General features: G+C 44.1%; 1 protein-coding gene across 1 annotated transcript; it reads left to right on the top strand.

Moving 5' to 3' along the window:
• The first annotated feature begins 941 nt into the window (after positions 1 to 941).
• LOC117381196 (IQ calmodulin-binding motif-containing protein 1-like) lies at positions 942 to 10,113 on the top strand. Its single transcript, XM_055226488.1, has 14 exons — positions 942 to 1,024; positions 2,364 to 2,526; positions 3,138 to 3,255; positions 3,553 to 3,628; positions 3,821 to 3,920; positions 4,826 to 4,998; positions 5,074 to 5,168; positions 5,573 to 5,691; positions 5,796 to 5,862; positions 5,952 to 6,027; positions 6,825 to 6,985; positions 7,175 to 7,309; positions 7,902 to 8,058; positions 9,872 to 10,113. The coding sequence occupies exons 1-14, from the start codon at positions 997 to 999 to the stop codon at positions 10,072 to 10,074; spliced, it is 1,671 nt and encodes a 556-aa protein (XP_055082463.1). The 5' UTR covers positions 942 to 996; the 3' UTR covers positions 10,075 to 10,113.
• Positions 10,114 to 16,349: the final 6,236 nt, after the last annotated feature.

Here is a 16,349-nt window from a genome sequence, read left to right as displayed (position 1 = left end):
ACAGGAGGCTTCGGGTTCAATGAGCGGGGATAAAGCTGTTATAATGTTTATAATGTTTATATTTGTGCTCTAAAGGCACAGATCTGCTCCTCTGTGCTGTCTTTATTTAGAGCATTCAAGTTCACCATCAGACGCAGCCTCGTTAAACTGACAGACTACACTTAGTCTAGTCCTAATATTTTGTGATCGATATCATGAGACCGATGGTAAACCCGAGTCCATTTAAATAAGTTATTGGTCTAAAACAGAATGAAATGAAAGCTCCAGAGCTGTTGCTTACAATGAACACTATTATTAAACTCTATTATTACTTAATATTACTTAATATGGACATTTCAGTTGTACACTCTTGACGCATGTTTACGGGAGAATGTGGACATTTCTTAGTGTGAGTAATCTGTTCAATAACCTGCTGGTAAAGCTTTATTGACGTAACCTGAAAATGATTAGTCTGAAACACCGCCGTTTTTATGTACTATCTGCTGCCATCTGCTGGACCTGAGCCGCACATACAGCTACAGACAGACTGCTAAAATTAAATAAAATTACGTCTCCCATTTTTGTTATTTTAAAATGATATAAAATAGCACAATGAAAATATAGCAAATTGCTGCATAGTCTATAATTTATATTTTAACACATTTGACTAATTTTCAAAAAAATTAGGAGGAGTGGTGCAGAAAAATGGGCGTGCGCGGGGTCTGTGCGTGATGACGTCAGGTTGCCTTAGAAACGAAACAGCTTCGGCTAATGCTAACAACTGTCCAACTGTCAGTTCAACTTCTAACGCGTTTTAGTCGGTATCACAGACTCGTTATAGAGGTATTCACAGTGAGTATGTACAAGTATTTATACACACTCTATGGTATGGCCGATGTAGAGTCTTTTTTTATATAGTTACAGTGCACTGTTGGTATGGAGCCTCTGAACGTGGAGAGGATCGTGTCTGAGCTGAGGAGTATACTGCAGCAGAAGGAGAGCAGCGCAGGGGACAAAATGAAGCTACTGAACCAGCGACTGAACGGTGGGAAGTCAAAGAAACTCACAACCTGTAGGAGCCATTTTGGAACTTTAATTTTTAGCCTCTATACCATAAATCTATAACAAGAAGATTTGATTATACTTTTATGTTCTGCACATGCCTTTGTTTACTCTGTTTACTACCTCATGTCAGTCTAAATGCCTTTGAGGAATTTGATTTGGTTGAATTAACAAACTGCCAGAGCTTTTATTTAAAATTTAAGTAAAGTTCACTACAGGGAACCATGTCTTAAATGAAGTGGTGACAGAAATACTCAATTTTGGTACTTAAGTAAAAGTACAGAGCAAAACAATTCTCAAGTAAAAGCAAAAGTATTACATGAAAAAATGAGCTTAAGTATGAAAGTACACATTTAAAAATGTACTTAAAGGATAAAAAGTAAAAGTATTTCATGCTGCTTCTGAGATCTAATAAAGCTTCAGTTGTATTCATTTTGATAAAGGTATATATTTTTTCAGATATTTTTTCAACAGAAACAATTGAATAATTTTTTTTTCTAGCTGTTTTTACTGGTATATTTTTGTTTGCTCAAACTATGAATGTCTTAAAAATAAACCTCAGCCTTTTCAGCAGATCTCAGATAATAATAAAAAATACTTCTACTTTTCAGTCCAGTTAAAAATGTAATGAAGTAAAAGGTATCACTTTAAAATGTATTTAAGTAAACTGCAGATACCTAACATTTGCACTTAAGTACAGTACTTTACTACTTTTATTTTTTTACATTGCATCACTATTTAAAAGTGCTCTATGTTAAATAGTTCTGATTTGTTACTGGTGGGGTGTCTGCTGTCTACTCAGCTCCGTGTCATTGCTTTGCCTGCAATATTCCACAGTATGACATTGAACATCTGAATTGCATTGCTTTTATTATGGGTATTTGCTAAAAAAAAAACAACCTCTTAAAACATATATTGTTCTACAGATCTGACTTGTAACTTGACCTGGTGGGGTATGTCTTCATGGAGTTTGATAAATTGAAGGCCAACTATGGAACATTCTAAGTAAATTATAACATCTTGATGGAGACAATGCAGCTGTAGTCCTTAGTCGATTAGCTTGGTATTAGATTTGGTATTTTTTGGCATTTATCTGTAAAAAAGCAAATTAAACTCTTTATATAAATATACCATTTAACAGTTCTTTCTCCTGCATAAATAGCACTTTTTGCATGACCTCCACCTGCAGGTGTGCACCAGAAAAGTTGCACTGTGCACCTTTAAAACACACAAGCATACAAGAAAAGTGGTTTCTAAAAAAAGAGTTTCCAGACTTAACTTGAGTAACCTCTCCTCTCTCTTCCTCCCTCTTCCTTCTCTAGATGCTCTGACAGTGGCTGCTCTGCAAACAGGTGTCTCTCTCCTGACTCGTCTGAAGTCCTGTTTGTTTGAGAGCGGAGTTTTATCTCAGTGTGTCTCTTTACTGGAGCCCAGACACATCAAAGGAGACGTGAACGCAGCTGCTACGCTCACTCAGATACTCAGGTTTACAATCAAATCATTCTTAAAGGGCATCTGACAGATTTTCATGTTTGTCTAATTCTGACTTGGTTTGGTGGGATAGTAACTGTGCTAATTTTTTATCGTAGTGTTACATCAGTTAAGTGTCAGTTTGTGGAAAAAAGTTGAAAAGTAAAGAAATGCAGGAAGTAGCTCTGAGCTGTAAAACAGAATCTCTACCTATGCAAGGAAGGCATTTTCTGAACGTTTAAACATTAATTTATTCGTATTAGTCTAATCGTAACTATTGCATTGTTTACATTATGGTTGATATGTAACAGTTTTGTATTTACCTCTACGTATATCACATCTGCTGCCCATGTCCAACCAGGAAGGAACATTATAAACTTCACCAAAACTAGAAAAAACTAGGGAAAAGTTTTAGTAAAAATCAAAATATAATGATATATACCGTAGATTTATTTTAGTGAAATGAGGAGTCTGACCTGTCACATGCACTGTAACATTTGCTCCTTTCATTCAAAACAACTTTTTAACTAAATTAGAACTAATTCTGGACAACACCAGTCTGCCATTATATTTAACTGTTATGTGATGAATAGACTCTTTAAAGTGATGTTCAGTTCTGTTTCCAGCTCCTGTTGTGCGGGGGTGGAACCTGGGGACCAATCTAAGGCATTTGATAGGCTGTTCCTGCCATCAGTCATAAACGCTCTGCTCTTATTGGCTGCTCGCCTCATGAAGGAGGCAGAGGTGAGTTTAGCCTGTGTGATATGAGGTTTTAAATGCATAATAAGGGCTAGAGCTTAACAATGGTGTCCCTGTGTCACATTCCCTTAAAGCAATTAGATTTTTTTTTCTAATAAGCCTTGCGATTGCCAAAGTTCACACTTTAAACCTGTCCAAAACCCCATGGAGACACAGGGAGAGCATCTGACACGCAGGAACATTTGAGAACATGTTTGTAAAGGTCTAAACTACAGGGTTAGCAGCTTTTACACAGAATATCATTCAAATAGTGATTCTGATTCTCTCTTCCTTCTCTATCAGAGGCTGCATCTATTGAAGAAGGTTCTGGACTCTGTGGGCTGGTTACTGCAGACGTACCCACATCTGACCACACAAGGTACAATACATAGTGAAGAACAGTGTGAACATAACATGTGTCAGATGCCCTCCCTGTATGTCAGATTGTGTCACGGACATTTTAGTCCTGAGCTCGGTTCATTACGAGCAGCTGCAAATGTGTGAGGAGCCGTATGTATCTCTGCTCTGTGCTCATTCATGTGTTACTGATCCTGTGTTACTGTGGTTTTAGTGCTGAGCTCCGTTTATTACGAGCAGCTACAGATGTGTGAGGAGGCGTCTGTGTCTCTCCTCTGTGTTCAGCTTTGGACTCACACCTGCTCCTCATCCAGGTAATGTCTTTACACATAATACATTACTCACATACTACTCTATATAAACACATGGAAAGTAATCACTTATTGGAGAGATTAGATTTCAGACTGAGGACTGAACCAGGACTAAATCAGGTCTGAACCAGGTCTAGACCAGGACTAAAACAGGACTAACTCAGGACTGAACCAGAACTAAACCATGGCTAAAACAGGACAACATCAGGTTTGAACCAATACTCAAAACGGGACTAGCTCTAAACCAAAACTAAACCAGAGACCTTCTATTTTTCTCTGACTTGATACAATGACTATGACAATTACAGTGAAAAAAGTAAAAACAAAACACATAGTCACTTGGCTGCCCTATATCTCAATATTCAGCTATTATATCTGTGTAAATCCGCTCATCATCCAGGTAGGTCGTATAGCATCCAGGTAGGTCTTATAGCAAAAGAAAATGTCATTCTGTCAACTGGACAAAAACAACAGAACCTTTTAATGTTTTCAACTTTTTCCCAAACATTTTTTTTTACATAGTAAGTGGTGTGTTTAAGCTGCTGAAATCCTTGCCTGGATTGTCGGTGAGAGCAGGTAGCTGCAGCCGACATGAGAAGGATAGGGCTGAAATCAGCTTGCACACTCCTCAAGACCGAGAACAGCCAGATGGCTTCAGATCACACAGTTCCAGTGAAGGGACAGATCTGGTTTTCATTTGAAGCATTAGACTCAATAAAACTACAAAAAACTTTGTGAGTGCACTCACCTGTTTCCCCACACACCACAGACTGACACCAGATCACCAGAGCAAAGGTGAAGGCAGGTGTTGCTTTTTTTTTTTTTTTTACCTTCACCTGCTCTCACCACCTTCACCACCTTCACCACCTTCACTATTGTGCTCATCTTAAACACACCTAATGTTACAGGGACTTTGTGAGCGGTTTGTCCGATGACACTGTCATTCTGCTGCTCAATGACATCGTCAGCCAATTAGCCGTCAGCTCTGAAGCACAGGTGGGTGGGGCTTCTGTCAGACTCCTGCTGCTGTTTGCTCATCAGCTGAGAACCCGCCTCCCGCCGCTGTTCCGGGCTTTCAGAGGTCAGTCATGCTTTTATTTTTATTTATTTTATCTAAATATTGTGTTCAGACTTTTTAATCTGGTTTTGGACTCAGGTTTGGACAGTCTCCTGAGCAAAGACTGGAGGGGGCGGGGCTATGACCAGGAAGTGGATCAGCTGATCAAAATTATCCAGTCGAGTGAGAGCTCGGTGAGTCCTCTCAGATCAGCGTATGAACAGAAATTGTCGTATTGGTGGTATATGTTTTACACCTTTTCATTTATCTAGGCTTGGGACTGGCACAAAGCCTAACCTGTGGCCCTCTGTGAAAGGACTAGACAAATGTATTAATAAACCACGATTAAGTTCAGAAAGCCAGGGCTAAACCCAGATTAAACAAGTCTAAACCAGGTCTAAATAATGTCTAAACAAGGTCAAAATCAGAAGTAGGTCTGACCAGGTCTTGACCAGATGTAAACCATGCCTAAATTAGACTTAAACCAAATTGCACCAGGGCGACTAGTAGCACTGTGTACTTGCATGTGAATGTTATGTTGGGAAAAATGTTCTGTTTATATTTAAAACTTCAGATAGGATGACATTTTCCTGTTTAGGATGACATTGAGCGCGTGCGAGCAGCCTGTGTGATCCAAGCGGCCTGGAGGTCCCATAAAACTAGAAGAAGAGTCAAGAACCTCAACAGAGCTGTGAGCACTTTACAGAGAAAGTACAGGTACTAAACCAGGACTGGGCTGGGCCAGACCAGGACCAGGATTGAAACTGGATTGAACCTAATCTGGACCAGGACTTTCATGTAGTTTATTTGTTCTGGTTCAGGGCTCGGAGGCAGCAACAGCAGAAACAGCAGGAGGCTCAGCTCTGCGAGGAGATGCTACGGTACCAGGTCAGTCTGCAACCTCTGCCCTCTCTCACTTCTGTGACCTCTGATCTCCATGACCCTGACTGCAACCCACAAGTCTGTGTGTGTTTCAGGTGAATTTAAGGCGGCAGCAGGCCAGAAGAAAGTTCCACCTTAAACAGAGACAGCTGCTGCAGCTCCTGCCTCCAGGTACACCTCATATGAACTTACAATGGATAATATCGGACAGGTTTACTACTGACCAGGGTCTTAAACATAGACTGTATATATCAATGGACATAGCTAACCTGCTAGCTGTCGCATTCCAAATAGAAGGTGTTCATGGGCTGCGCTTCCTGCTCCATTAACTCTGGCTCCATTTCACTTTACATTAGAAAAGTCTGGCCCCTCTCTCTGTAACTGCTGCTGTCAGGCTCATCATTTTAGTCTTAAAATGTTTATATTGATCCGTTCTATGTGATCCTGGTATTTTATTTTGCTATTGTGTCCGTAACTCAAAATATGAACATTTATAAGTAACAAATCAGCTGCCTTCTTTCCTTGAGATCGCTCTCGCTAGAGTTATGAACAGATTTGATTGACAGAGTTACAAAACGCCCACCCTCTGCTAAATCAGTGGTGTGGGTGGGAAGGGGTCTTACCTTCCACAGCTTCTCTCGAGATTGGCTCTTGGGTAGCTGTGATACTTGCGGTCGAAATTCCAAATATGGCGTCTGGCTCCAAATTCACCCCGTAACCACTAGCCTTGATGAGCTTCATTTGATGAGCTGTAGCCGAACACTGTGGGTGACCTCACTCTCACTTAGTCCACTGCTTTATACAGTCTGTGGTCCTAAACCAGGTCTAAACCAGGTTAGTGGTTACCTGGCAGAGTTTATGTGTGTGTATCATGTGTATATGTGTAGATACACAGACCAGGTGAGCTGTTACCTGTGTGTGTATGTGTGTGTGTTTGCATGCATCATGTTGTGTATATGTGTGTTCAGATCAGGTGAGCTCTTACCTGTTAGAGTGTGAGCGTCGTGCCGCCCTCCTGATCCAGACTCAGTGGAGAGGCTTCAGAGAGAGAAAGAGGTTCAGATGCAGCAAAGAGAGAGAGAAGACCCGACGCACAGAGCAGAGAGCAGCGGTCATAATACAGAAAGCGGTCAGTGCAAAACATAATACTCATGCTAATATTACTGCTACTAATGCTACTACTGCTACTAATACTACTACAACTCCTATCCAAAGAGTGGTCAGTGCAAACCATTATACTAATAATGCTACTACTACTGATGCTACTACTTCTACTGTGACTACTACTGCTGATACAACTTGAACATCTGTGTACCAGGTGCGTCAGTTCCTTGATCACCGTCGAGCCGCCAAAGTCCCGCCCTCCTCCTTCTGGACTGGTCAGAAGGGTTTGACAGACAGGCAGAGGGCAGAACTGAAGACGCAGGTGGACAATTACATCACTTTACACCCGGTAAGTTTACTACAACTGCCAAGTACCAACATCCTGTGACCACAGCCACAACCAGATAGAAACCAGAACTAAACCATGCCTAAACCAGGACTAAACATGAATTAGGATCAGTACTTAACTGGGCCTTGTGTTCACACTTGCACATAGACCACATCAAAATTGGGACTAAACTGGGACTAAATGAACTGATGCTAGACTTGGTTTGGACTGGAACAGAACCAAACCAAGTCTACATATGGATTAAACTGGGCTCAAACAAGGACCCAAACAACAAGGAAGTGTGAACTCACCTTAAAACCGGGGTCAAAATCAGGACTGAACCAGGTCTCACTCCTGCTTGTCCCTCAGTTTTCTTTATACTGTCTCTGTCTCACACCTCTATCTTCTCCGTCAGATCTCTTTTCTGTCTCTGTCTCACGTTTTTTTCTCTTGTCCCTCAGTCCTCTCATGTGTCTTTATCTCACTCCTCTCTCTTGACCCTCAATCCTCTTCTTTGTCTCTGTCTCACTCCTCTTTCTAGTCCCTCTGCCCTCTCGTGTGTCTCTGTGTCATTCCTCTCTCTTGTTTCTCAGTCCTCTCTCTTGTCCCTCAGTCCTCTTGTGTGTCTCTGGAGGAGTGTCTCTGTCTCCATGAGGAGGTGCAGAGTCTCTGGGTCTCAGAATCTGAGGCTGTGGTTCAGAGGAGACGACAAGAGCAGAGGATCCAGGTTCTACTGGCTCACACCAAAACACAGCTCACCATGCTAAGAGGTATTAGTATTACTACTACTACTACTACTACTACTACATCCACATGCAACACATCATACTAAAAGGCATTTATACTACTACTAGTATCACTATAACTGGTAAGATGCAACTACTACTGCAAATATTCTGCCCATACACAACTCACCATGCTTAGAGGTATACTACCACTAGTATCACTATAACTGCTACTACTACACTCACATACAGCTCTGTATGTTTAGAGGTATTCATACTACTAATACTACTGCTTCTATGATGCTACTACTACTGCTACTACTACTGCTACTAGTACACCAGGACACAACTTGATCTCACTATGCTTACAGGTACAGGTGAAACCAGAAGTTTACATACACGTTATAAAAAGACACATACCCTTTTTTGTCACTGTCTGACATGAGAACAGACTAAACATTTCCTGTTTTAGGTCATTTAGGATTACCAAATTATCTCTGTTTGCTGAATGCCAGAATAATGAGAGAAAGATTTTTTTAGAAAGCTTTTCATTACTTTCTTCTTCGGATGGAAATTAGAATTTGGCTGTACTGTAATTCACACAGGGACAAAGACCTTCATTTTTGGAGACATGTCCTGTGGTCTGATTAAACTAAATAATGAACATCATTATGTTTGGAGGAAAAAGAGGGAAGCTTTTAAGTCTGAGAGCACCATCCCAGCTGTGCCATGGGGGTGGCAGCATCATGTTTTGGGGTTGTTTTGCTGCAGGAGGAAGCGGTGCACTTCACAAAATAGATGCGTCATGAGAAAAGAACATTATGTGGAAATACTGAAGCAACATCTCAAGATATCAGCCATGAAGTTAAGTCTTGTGCACAAATGGGTCTTCTAAATAGACAATGACCTGAAGTATACTGTCAAACTGGCTATAAAGTGGCTTAAGGATAACAAAGTAAATGTTTTGGAGTGGCCATCACAAAGCTCTGATCTCAATCCTATTGAGAATTTATGGGCAGACCTAAAAACTAATGTGTGAGTAAGGCCGCCTACAAACTTCGCTCAGTTACACCAGTTCTGTCTGGAGGAATAGGCTAAAACTCCTGCCAACTTTTGTGAGAAGCTTATGGAAGGAAATCCAAAACATTTGACCCAAGTCATACAGTTTAAAGGCAAAGGTACCAAATACTAATGAACTGTGTGTAAACTTCTGACTTTGAAGAAAGTCATGGAAAATTGTCAAAAAAAATCCTTCTCTCATTATTTGAGCATTTAGCAAATAGAAATAATTTTGGTAACGCTAATTGACCTAAAATAGGAAAAGTTTGGTCTGATTTCATGTCAGGCAGTGAGGGCGAAAAAAAGGGTGTCTTTTTATAGTGTATGTAAACTTCTGGTTTCAACTGTATTACTACTACTACTACTACACTACTACTAGTAGTAGTACTACTAGTCTTACTAGTACTACTGCTACAACTACTAGTATGGTCCTTGCATTACTACTGCTACTGCTACATCCACATAGAACTCACCATGCTCTGTACTATTTATACTGCTGCTACTGCTACTATTTTGTCCCAAATCAGCGTTTTTGTTAAAGTTAAAACAGCAATAAAAAATAACCTATAAAAATATAAGTTTTAGCATGTGCTTTTCTAACTTTGCCCTCTTCATCTCAAAAGTAAAAAATAAAAATAAAAAGGTGAATCAACCTTTGGCAAACGTTATAAACTACCCAAGCCTAAGGTTTGCTTGAATATCTTGGTACAGAGCAAACAGAGCAGATGAAACATGTTTGAAAAGGTTAAAGGTAAATTAAAGTAAAATGAAAATGTTTGTTTTTCCCTCTTGTGTACAGAAGCCCCGGGCCTCTCCTCCGTCTCACTCTTGGAGGCAGAGTCTTACCTTAGCCCCTCACCTTCTATTGTGGCTCAGGCCAGAGACTCCCACAATTCACTGCTGCAGTCTGACCGCTCTCCCTGGTGGAGAACCCTGAGTGAAGTCCCCTCAGGCCACGCCCCTCTAGAGGAGCTGGAGGCGGAGCTCAGAGGGGGGCTGTGATTGGTTTATTCTTGAATTTCACCTTCCTGGTGACCTTTTGAAGCCTCTTTCCCATTCAAAAGATGTACTGTTTGGTTTAAACTGTTAATTGCCATGGCAACATAATTTTCCATCCATGCAGATGTCTTGTAAATTTTTTACAGTGAGCAATTATTTGTAATGCAGTTGTGTTTTTAATTAAAATGTTTAAACTGTACAGAACATTTGATCAAAATCTATAGTTAATAAAAACAATAACTCTTCACTTTATTAATAAAATATTCCAGTGTAAATGGTGGTGAGCACTCTGTCTCCATGGAGATGTTAATGCTGAACCTGAACTAAACTAGGGTCTAAACCTGATCTAAACTAGGGTCTAAACCTGGACTAAACTATGGTCTGAATCTCGATTAAACTAGGATCTAAACCTGGATTAAACTAGGGTCTAAACCTGGATTAAATTAGGGTCTATTCCTGGACTAAACTAGGGTCTATTCCTGGACTAAACTAGGGTCTAAACCTGAACAAAACTAGGGTCTAATCCTGGACTAAACTAGGGTCTAAATCTGGACTAAACTAGGGTTTAAACCTGGACTAAACTAGGATCTAAACCTGGATTAAACTAGGGTCTAAACCTGGACTAAATTAGGGTCTATTCCTGAACTAAACTAGGGTTTAAACCTGGACTAAACTAGGGTCTAAACCTGAACAAAACTAGGGTCTAAACCTGAACAAAACTAGGGTCTAAACCTGGACTAAACTAGGGTCTAAATCTGGACTAAACTAGGGTTTAAACCTGGACTAAACTAGGGTCTAAACCTGAACTAAACTAGGGTCTAAACCTGGACTAAACTAGGGTCAACATGAACTAGACTAGGACCAAGACCCCGGGTCGCGGGGGCAGCAGTCTAAGCAGGGACTCCCAGACTTCCCTCACCCCGGACACGTCCTCCAGCTCCTCCGGTGGGACCCCAAGGCGTTCCCAGGCCAGCCGAGAGACATAGTCCCTCCAGCGTGTCCTGGGTCTTCCCCGGGGCCTCCTCCCGGTGGGACATGCCCAGAACACCTCCCTAGGGAGGCGTCCAGGAGGCATCCTGAGCAGATGCCCGAGCCACCTCAGCTGGTTCCTCTCAACGTGTAGGAGCAGCGGCTCTACTCCGAGCTCCTCCCGTGTGACCGAGCTCCTCACCCTATCCCTAAGGGTGCGCCCGGCCACTCTGCGGAGGAAGCCCATTTCAGCCGCTTGTATCCGCGATCTTGTCCTTTCGGTCATTACCCAAAGCTCATGACCATAGGTGAGGGTAGGAACGTAGATTGACCGGTAAATCGAGAGCTTCGCCTTCCGGCTCAGCTCCTTCTTTACCACAACGGACCGATACAGCGACCGCATCACTGCAGACGCTGCACCGATCCGCCTGTCAATCTCCCGCTCCATCCTTCCCTCACTCGTGAACAAGACCCCGAGATACTTGAACTCCTCCACTTGGGGCAGAGACTCACCACCCACCCGGAGAGAGCAAACCACCTTTTTCCGGTCGAGAACCATGGCCTCGGATTTGGAGGAGCTGATTCTCATCCCAGCCGCTTCACACTCGGCTGCAAACCGCCCCAGTGCCTGCTGCAGGTCCTGGCTCGAAGAAGCCATCAGGACAACATCATCTGCAAACAGCAGAGATGAAATCCTGTGGTTCCCAAACCAGACCCCCTCCGGCCCCTGGCTGCGCCTAGAAATTCTGTCCATAAATATAATGAACAGAACCGGTGACAAAGGGCAGCCCTGGCGGAGTCCAACATGCACCGGGAACAGGTCTGACTTACTGCCGGCAATGCGAACACAGCTCCTGCTCCGGACATACAGGGACCGGACAGCCCTTAGCAAAGAGCCCCGGACCCCATACTCCCAGAGCACCCCCCAAAGGACACCACGAGGGACACGGTCGAATGCCTTCTCCAAATCCACAAAACACATGTGGACTGGTTGGGCAAACTCCCATGAACCCTCGAGGACCCGATGAAGAGTATAGAGCTGGTCCAGTGTTCCACGACCAGGACGAAAACCACACTGCTCCTCCTGAATCCGAGGTTCGACTATCGGTCGGATTCTCCTCTCCAGTACCCTGGAATAGACCTTACCGGGAAGGCTGAGGAGTGTGATTCCCCTGTAATTGGGACACACCCTCCGGTCCCCCTTCTTATACAGAGGGACCACCACCCCGGTCTGCCATTCCACAGGTACTGTCCCCGACCGCCACGCGATGTTGCAGAGACGTGTCAGCCAAGACAGTCCCACAACATCCAGAGACTTGAGGTACTCAGGACGGATCTCGTCCACCCCCGGAGCCTTGCCACCGAGGAGCTTGCCAACCACCTCAGTGACTTCAGCCAGGGTGATGGACGAGTCCGCCTCTGGGTCCCCAGTTTCTGCTTCCTCCTCGGAAGACGTGACAGTGGGATTGAGGAGATCCTCAAAGTATTCCTTCCACCGCCCGACAACATCCCCAGTCGAAGTCAGCAGCTCTCCACCCGCACTGTAAACAGTGTTGGTGAAGCACTGCTTTCCCCTCCTGAGGCGTCGGACGGTTTGCCAGAATCTCTTTGAGGCCGTCCGATAGTCCTCCTCCATGGCCTCCCCGAACTCCTCCCAACCCCGAGTTTTTGCCTCTGTGACTGCCCGAGCCGTGGCACGCTTGGCCCGCCTGTACTCATCAGCTGCCTCAGGAGTCCCACGAGCCAACAAGGCTCGATAGGACTCCTTCTTCAGCTTGACGGCATCCCTTACTTCCGGTGTCCACCACCGGGTTCGGGGATTGCCGCCGCGACAAGCACCACAGACCTTACGACCACAGCTACGAGCAGCCGCATCGGCAATAGAGGTGGAGAACATGGCCCACTCGGAGTCCATGTCTCCAACCTCCCCCGGGATCAGGGAGAAGCTCTCCCGGAGGTGGGAGTTGAAGACCCCCCTGACAGAGGGCTCCGCCAGACGTTCCCAGCAGACCCTCACAATGCGCTTGGGCCTGCCAGGTCTGTCCGGCTTCCTCCTCCGCCAGCGGATCCAACTCACCACCAGGTGGTGATCAGTTGACAGCTCAGCCCCTCTCTTCACCCGAGTGTCCAAGACACGTGGTCGAAGGTCAGATGACACGACAACAAAGTCGATCATCGACCTCCGACCTAGAGTGTCCTGGTGCCATGTGCACTGATGGACACCCTTGTGCTCGAACATGGTGTTTGTTATGGACAAGCTGTGACTAGCACAGAAGTCCAATAACAAAACACCGCTCGGGTTCAGATCGGGGAGGCCGTTCCTCCCAATCACGCCCCTCCAAGTGTCACTGTCGTTACCCATATGGGCGTTGAAGTCCCCCAGGAGAACAACGGAGTCCCCGGTTGGTGCACTGTCTAGTACCCCTCCCAGGGACTCCAAGAAGGCCGGGTACTCTGCACTGCTGTTTGGCCCGTAGGCCGACACAACAGTGAGAGACCTGTCCCCGACCCGAAGGCGCAGGGACGCGACCCTCTCGTTCACCGGAGTGAACCCCAACACGCAGCGGCTGAGCTGTGGGGCAATGAGCAAGCCCACACCAGCTCGCCGCCGCTCCCCGCGGGCAACGCCAGAGAAATGGAGAGTCCAACCCCTCTCAAGAAGTTGGGTTCCAGAGCCCAAGCTGTGCGTGGAGGTGAGGCCGACTATATCTAGCCGGTAACGCTCAACCTCCCGCACAAGCTCAGGCTCCTTCCCCCCCAGCGAGGTGACATTCCATGTCCCCAGAGCTAGTCTCCATGTCCGGAGATCCGGTCGTCGAGGTCCCCGCCTTCGACTGCTGCCCGGATCTCTCCGCACCCGCCCCACCGTAACAGGCTTGATAAGCTAATCGGGAAGTGTGTGTCAGTGATGGGTGGGAGGGTGGACTCTGTTGGGGAGCTGGTGGAGAAGAGGATGAGGAGTCTGATGCAGACCATCCTCAACAACAGCAGACACCCGCTATCTATCTGTCTATCTATCTATCTATCTATCTATCTCTCTCTTATCTAATATCTAGTGCTGCCACAATACTAAAAAAAATAAATAAAATAGACTCAGTACTGATTCTGATACCGCAATGATGATGATAATAATAATAATAAAAAAACACTGGTGCTCCATGGGTGTATACTAGTTTATGTGTCTTAGACTTGTTCTGATACAGCTCAACATCATTCTAAATCTCTTCAGAAAAGGTTAATTTCTGTCCTGTGAATGGGACTATTTTAGTGTCATACCTGCTTATGAGTATCTCCTTTTGATACTAGTTTTAGTATTGATTAGTATCTGATTTTCAATATTTTTTACAACTCCACTATTACTATTACTATACACCCAGGACTCAAAGCTCAAAGCCCCTTGTATATTTCACATGTGACTAAGCATAATCCCTTGTTTGGTCCCATTTTAAATGTGACGGTGCTGTATGGAACCAAACCAGGACTGAACCAGGACTAAACCAGGTCTAAAAAAAGGGCTGAACCTAGGACTAAACCAGGACTAAACCAGGTCTAAAAAAGGTTGAACCAGGACTAAACTAGGACTAAACCAGGTCCCATTTCAGATGTGGCTGTGACCCCTGTGCTGTGCCTGAACTCTTGCTGATCAATGCCTCTCTCCATCGATGATGGTCAGTCAGTTTGGTCCAGACTTATGTAACAGCTCATACACTCAGAGAGACTCCACTGCATCGCTACAGGTCTGGAATGCTTTTGATTTATTTGAAGTTTACCTCTGGTTTGGAGCTAAGTCCTTCAGACAATGTGTAGACATTTCCTGGTTTAGTCTTGGTTTAGTCCTGATTCAGTCCTGGTTTAGTCCTGGTTTAGTCCCAGTTTAGTCCCGGATTAGTCCTGGTTCAGTCCTGGTTTAGTTCTGATTTAGTCCTGGTTCAGTCTTTGTTTAGTCCTGGTTTATTTCACATTTAGAACCTGTTAACCCTGAGTTAGAAACCAAGTTTAAACTGTGTTTAGAACTTGTTTAAACCTAGTTCAGTCCTGGTTTAGACCCGGTTGCAGTTCAGATCTGGCCTGTTGTGAGCGTGTCGTTCATTTGGAGAAACAGCTGAGGAAAGAATTTAAACCGATTCAGATCTTAAACCTGCAAAGAATGTGTTCACTTTATATTCTACCAACAAGACTGAACCAGTACTGAACCAGAACTGAAAACCAGGTAAACTTCTCAATGTTATGTTATGATAATAGAACAAAAGTGGGTCTTGCAGAGTGTCCTAGTTTAGCCTGTGACTGGACCTATTTTAGTTCAGGTTTGGTCCTAGGTTGGTCCTGCTTTTATCCTGGTTAAGCCTTGTTCCTCCATATGCATTTGTATTTTGATCCTAAGTTACTCTTGGTTTCAATCTGCATAACCTTTGTTCCTTATATTCCCTCCCTTCAGAATTTCATGATGTCCGGATCCCTCCCGCACTTCCCCAGTCTCCAGAGGGGCATGTCTTTGCCGAGGGGCGTGTCTTTGCCAAGGGGCGTGTCTTTGCTGAGGGGCGTGTCTTTGCCAAGGGGCGTGTCATTGCCCAGGGGCGTGTCACTGCCTTGTCTCCCAGTAACAGCCACCCGTCGCTCCATCGCTGTCACGTTGACGACTGCCTCCAGTGCTCCTCGGAGACTGATCCAGGAATGCTTCTCCGTGTGCGACCACCAAACCTCCCCCGGTACAAAGGATAGCTACAAAAACATCCCTACATATATCTGTGCGCCGAAATGTTTATCAGTTACCATGGTGACAAAATGCACACATTAGCAAACACTAGCAAAAAAGTTGCAAAATAGTCTGAAAACTCAAGAAAAAAATACAGAATGGATTTAAACAGCACATTTACAGGAGCCTGTGATCAATACAATAATTCATGGTCCTGTTTAGAAGTTTACTGGTTATTTTCAACAAAAAGATGAGAGTGACTAACTGAAAAACTGTTGGCTAATGCTAGCTAGCTTGTGACTGTAATATTATTTGAGACGGACGTGTGAGCATAAATCATCTCACCTATTGTAGTTCAGCAAAGTTAGTCCTTTATGGTCAGATTGTGCCAAACAAAGCTCAGATTGAAGTCTAACTTGAGTAACAGAGCTTCAGACAGAGCAGTGCCTACATTTACCATCACACTCCTTGGAGATGTTGATGAGGTTCCATAGTGGTCCATGGGTGTATACTAGTCTATGTGTCGTATACTTGTTCTGATACAGCTCAAGATCATTATAACAATATTCAGGAAAGGTTCATTTCTGTCTTGTGATTGGGACTTTTTTAGTATCAA

Source organism: Periophthalmus magnuspinnatus, chromosome 2 (assembly GCF_009829125.3).
Source record: "Periophthalmus magnuspinnatus isolate fPerMag1 chromosome 2, fPerMag1.2.pri, whole genome shotgun sequence".
Lineage (NCBI taxonomy): Eukaryota > Metazoa > Chordata > Actinopteri > Gobiiformes > Gobiidae > Periophthalmus > Periophthalmus magnuspinnatus.
The sequence above is the reverse complement of the archived record's forward strand: the minus strand, read 5'-3'. Positions and strand labels throughout refer to the sequence as shown.

What these genes read in the sequence shown, in the direction of transcription:
- LOC117381196 (XM_055226488.1), top strand. Translation starts at nt 997, where the DNA reads ATGAAGCTACTGAACCAGCGACTGAACG. An exon ending in ACTGAACCAGCGACTGAACG is followed by an intron (nt 1,025 to 2,363) that starts GTGGGAAGTCAA and finishes TTCCTTCTCTAG; the next exon opens with ATGCTCTGACAGTGGCTGCT. An exon ending in ACGCTCACTCAGATACTCAG is followed by an intron (nt 2,527 to 3,137) that starts GTTTACAATCAA and finishes TTCTGTTTCCAG; the next exon opens with CTCCTGTTGTGCGGGGGTGG.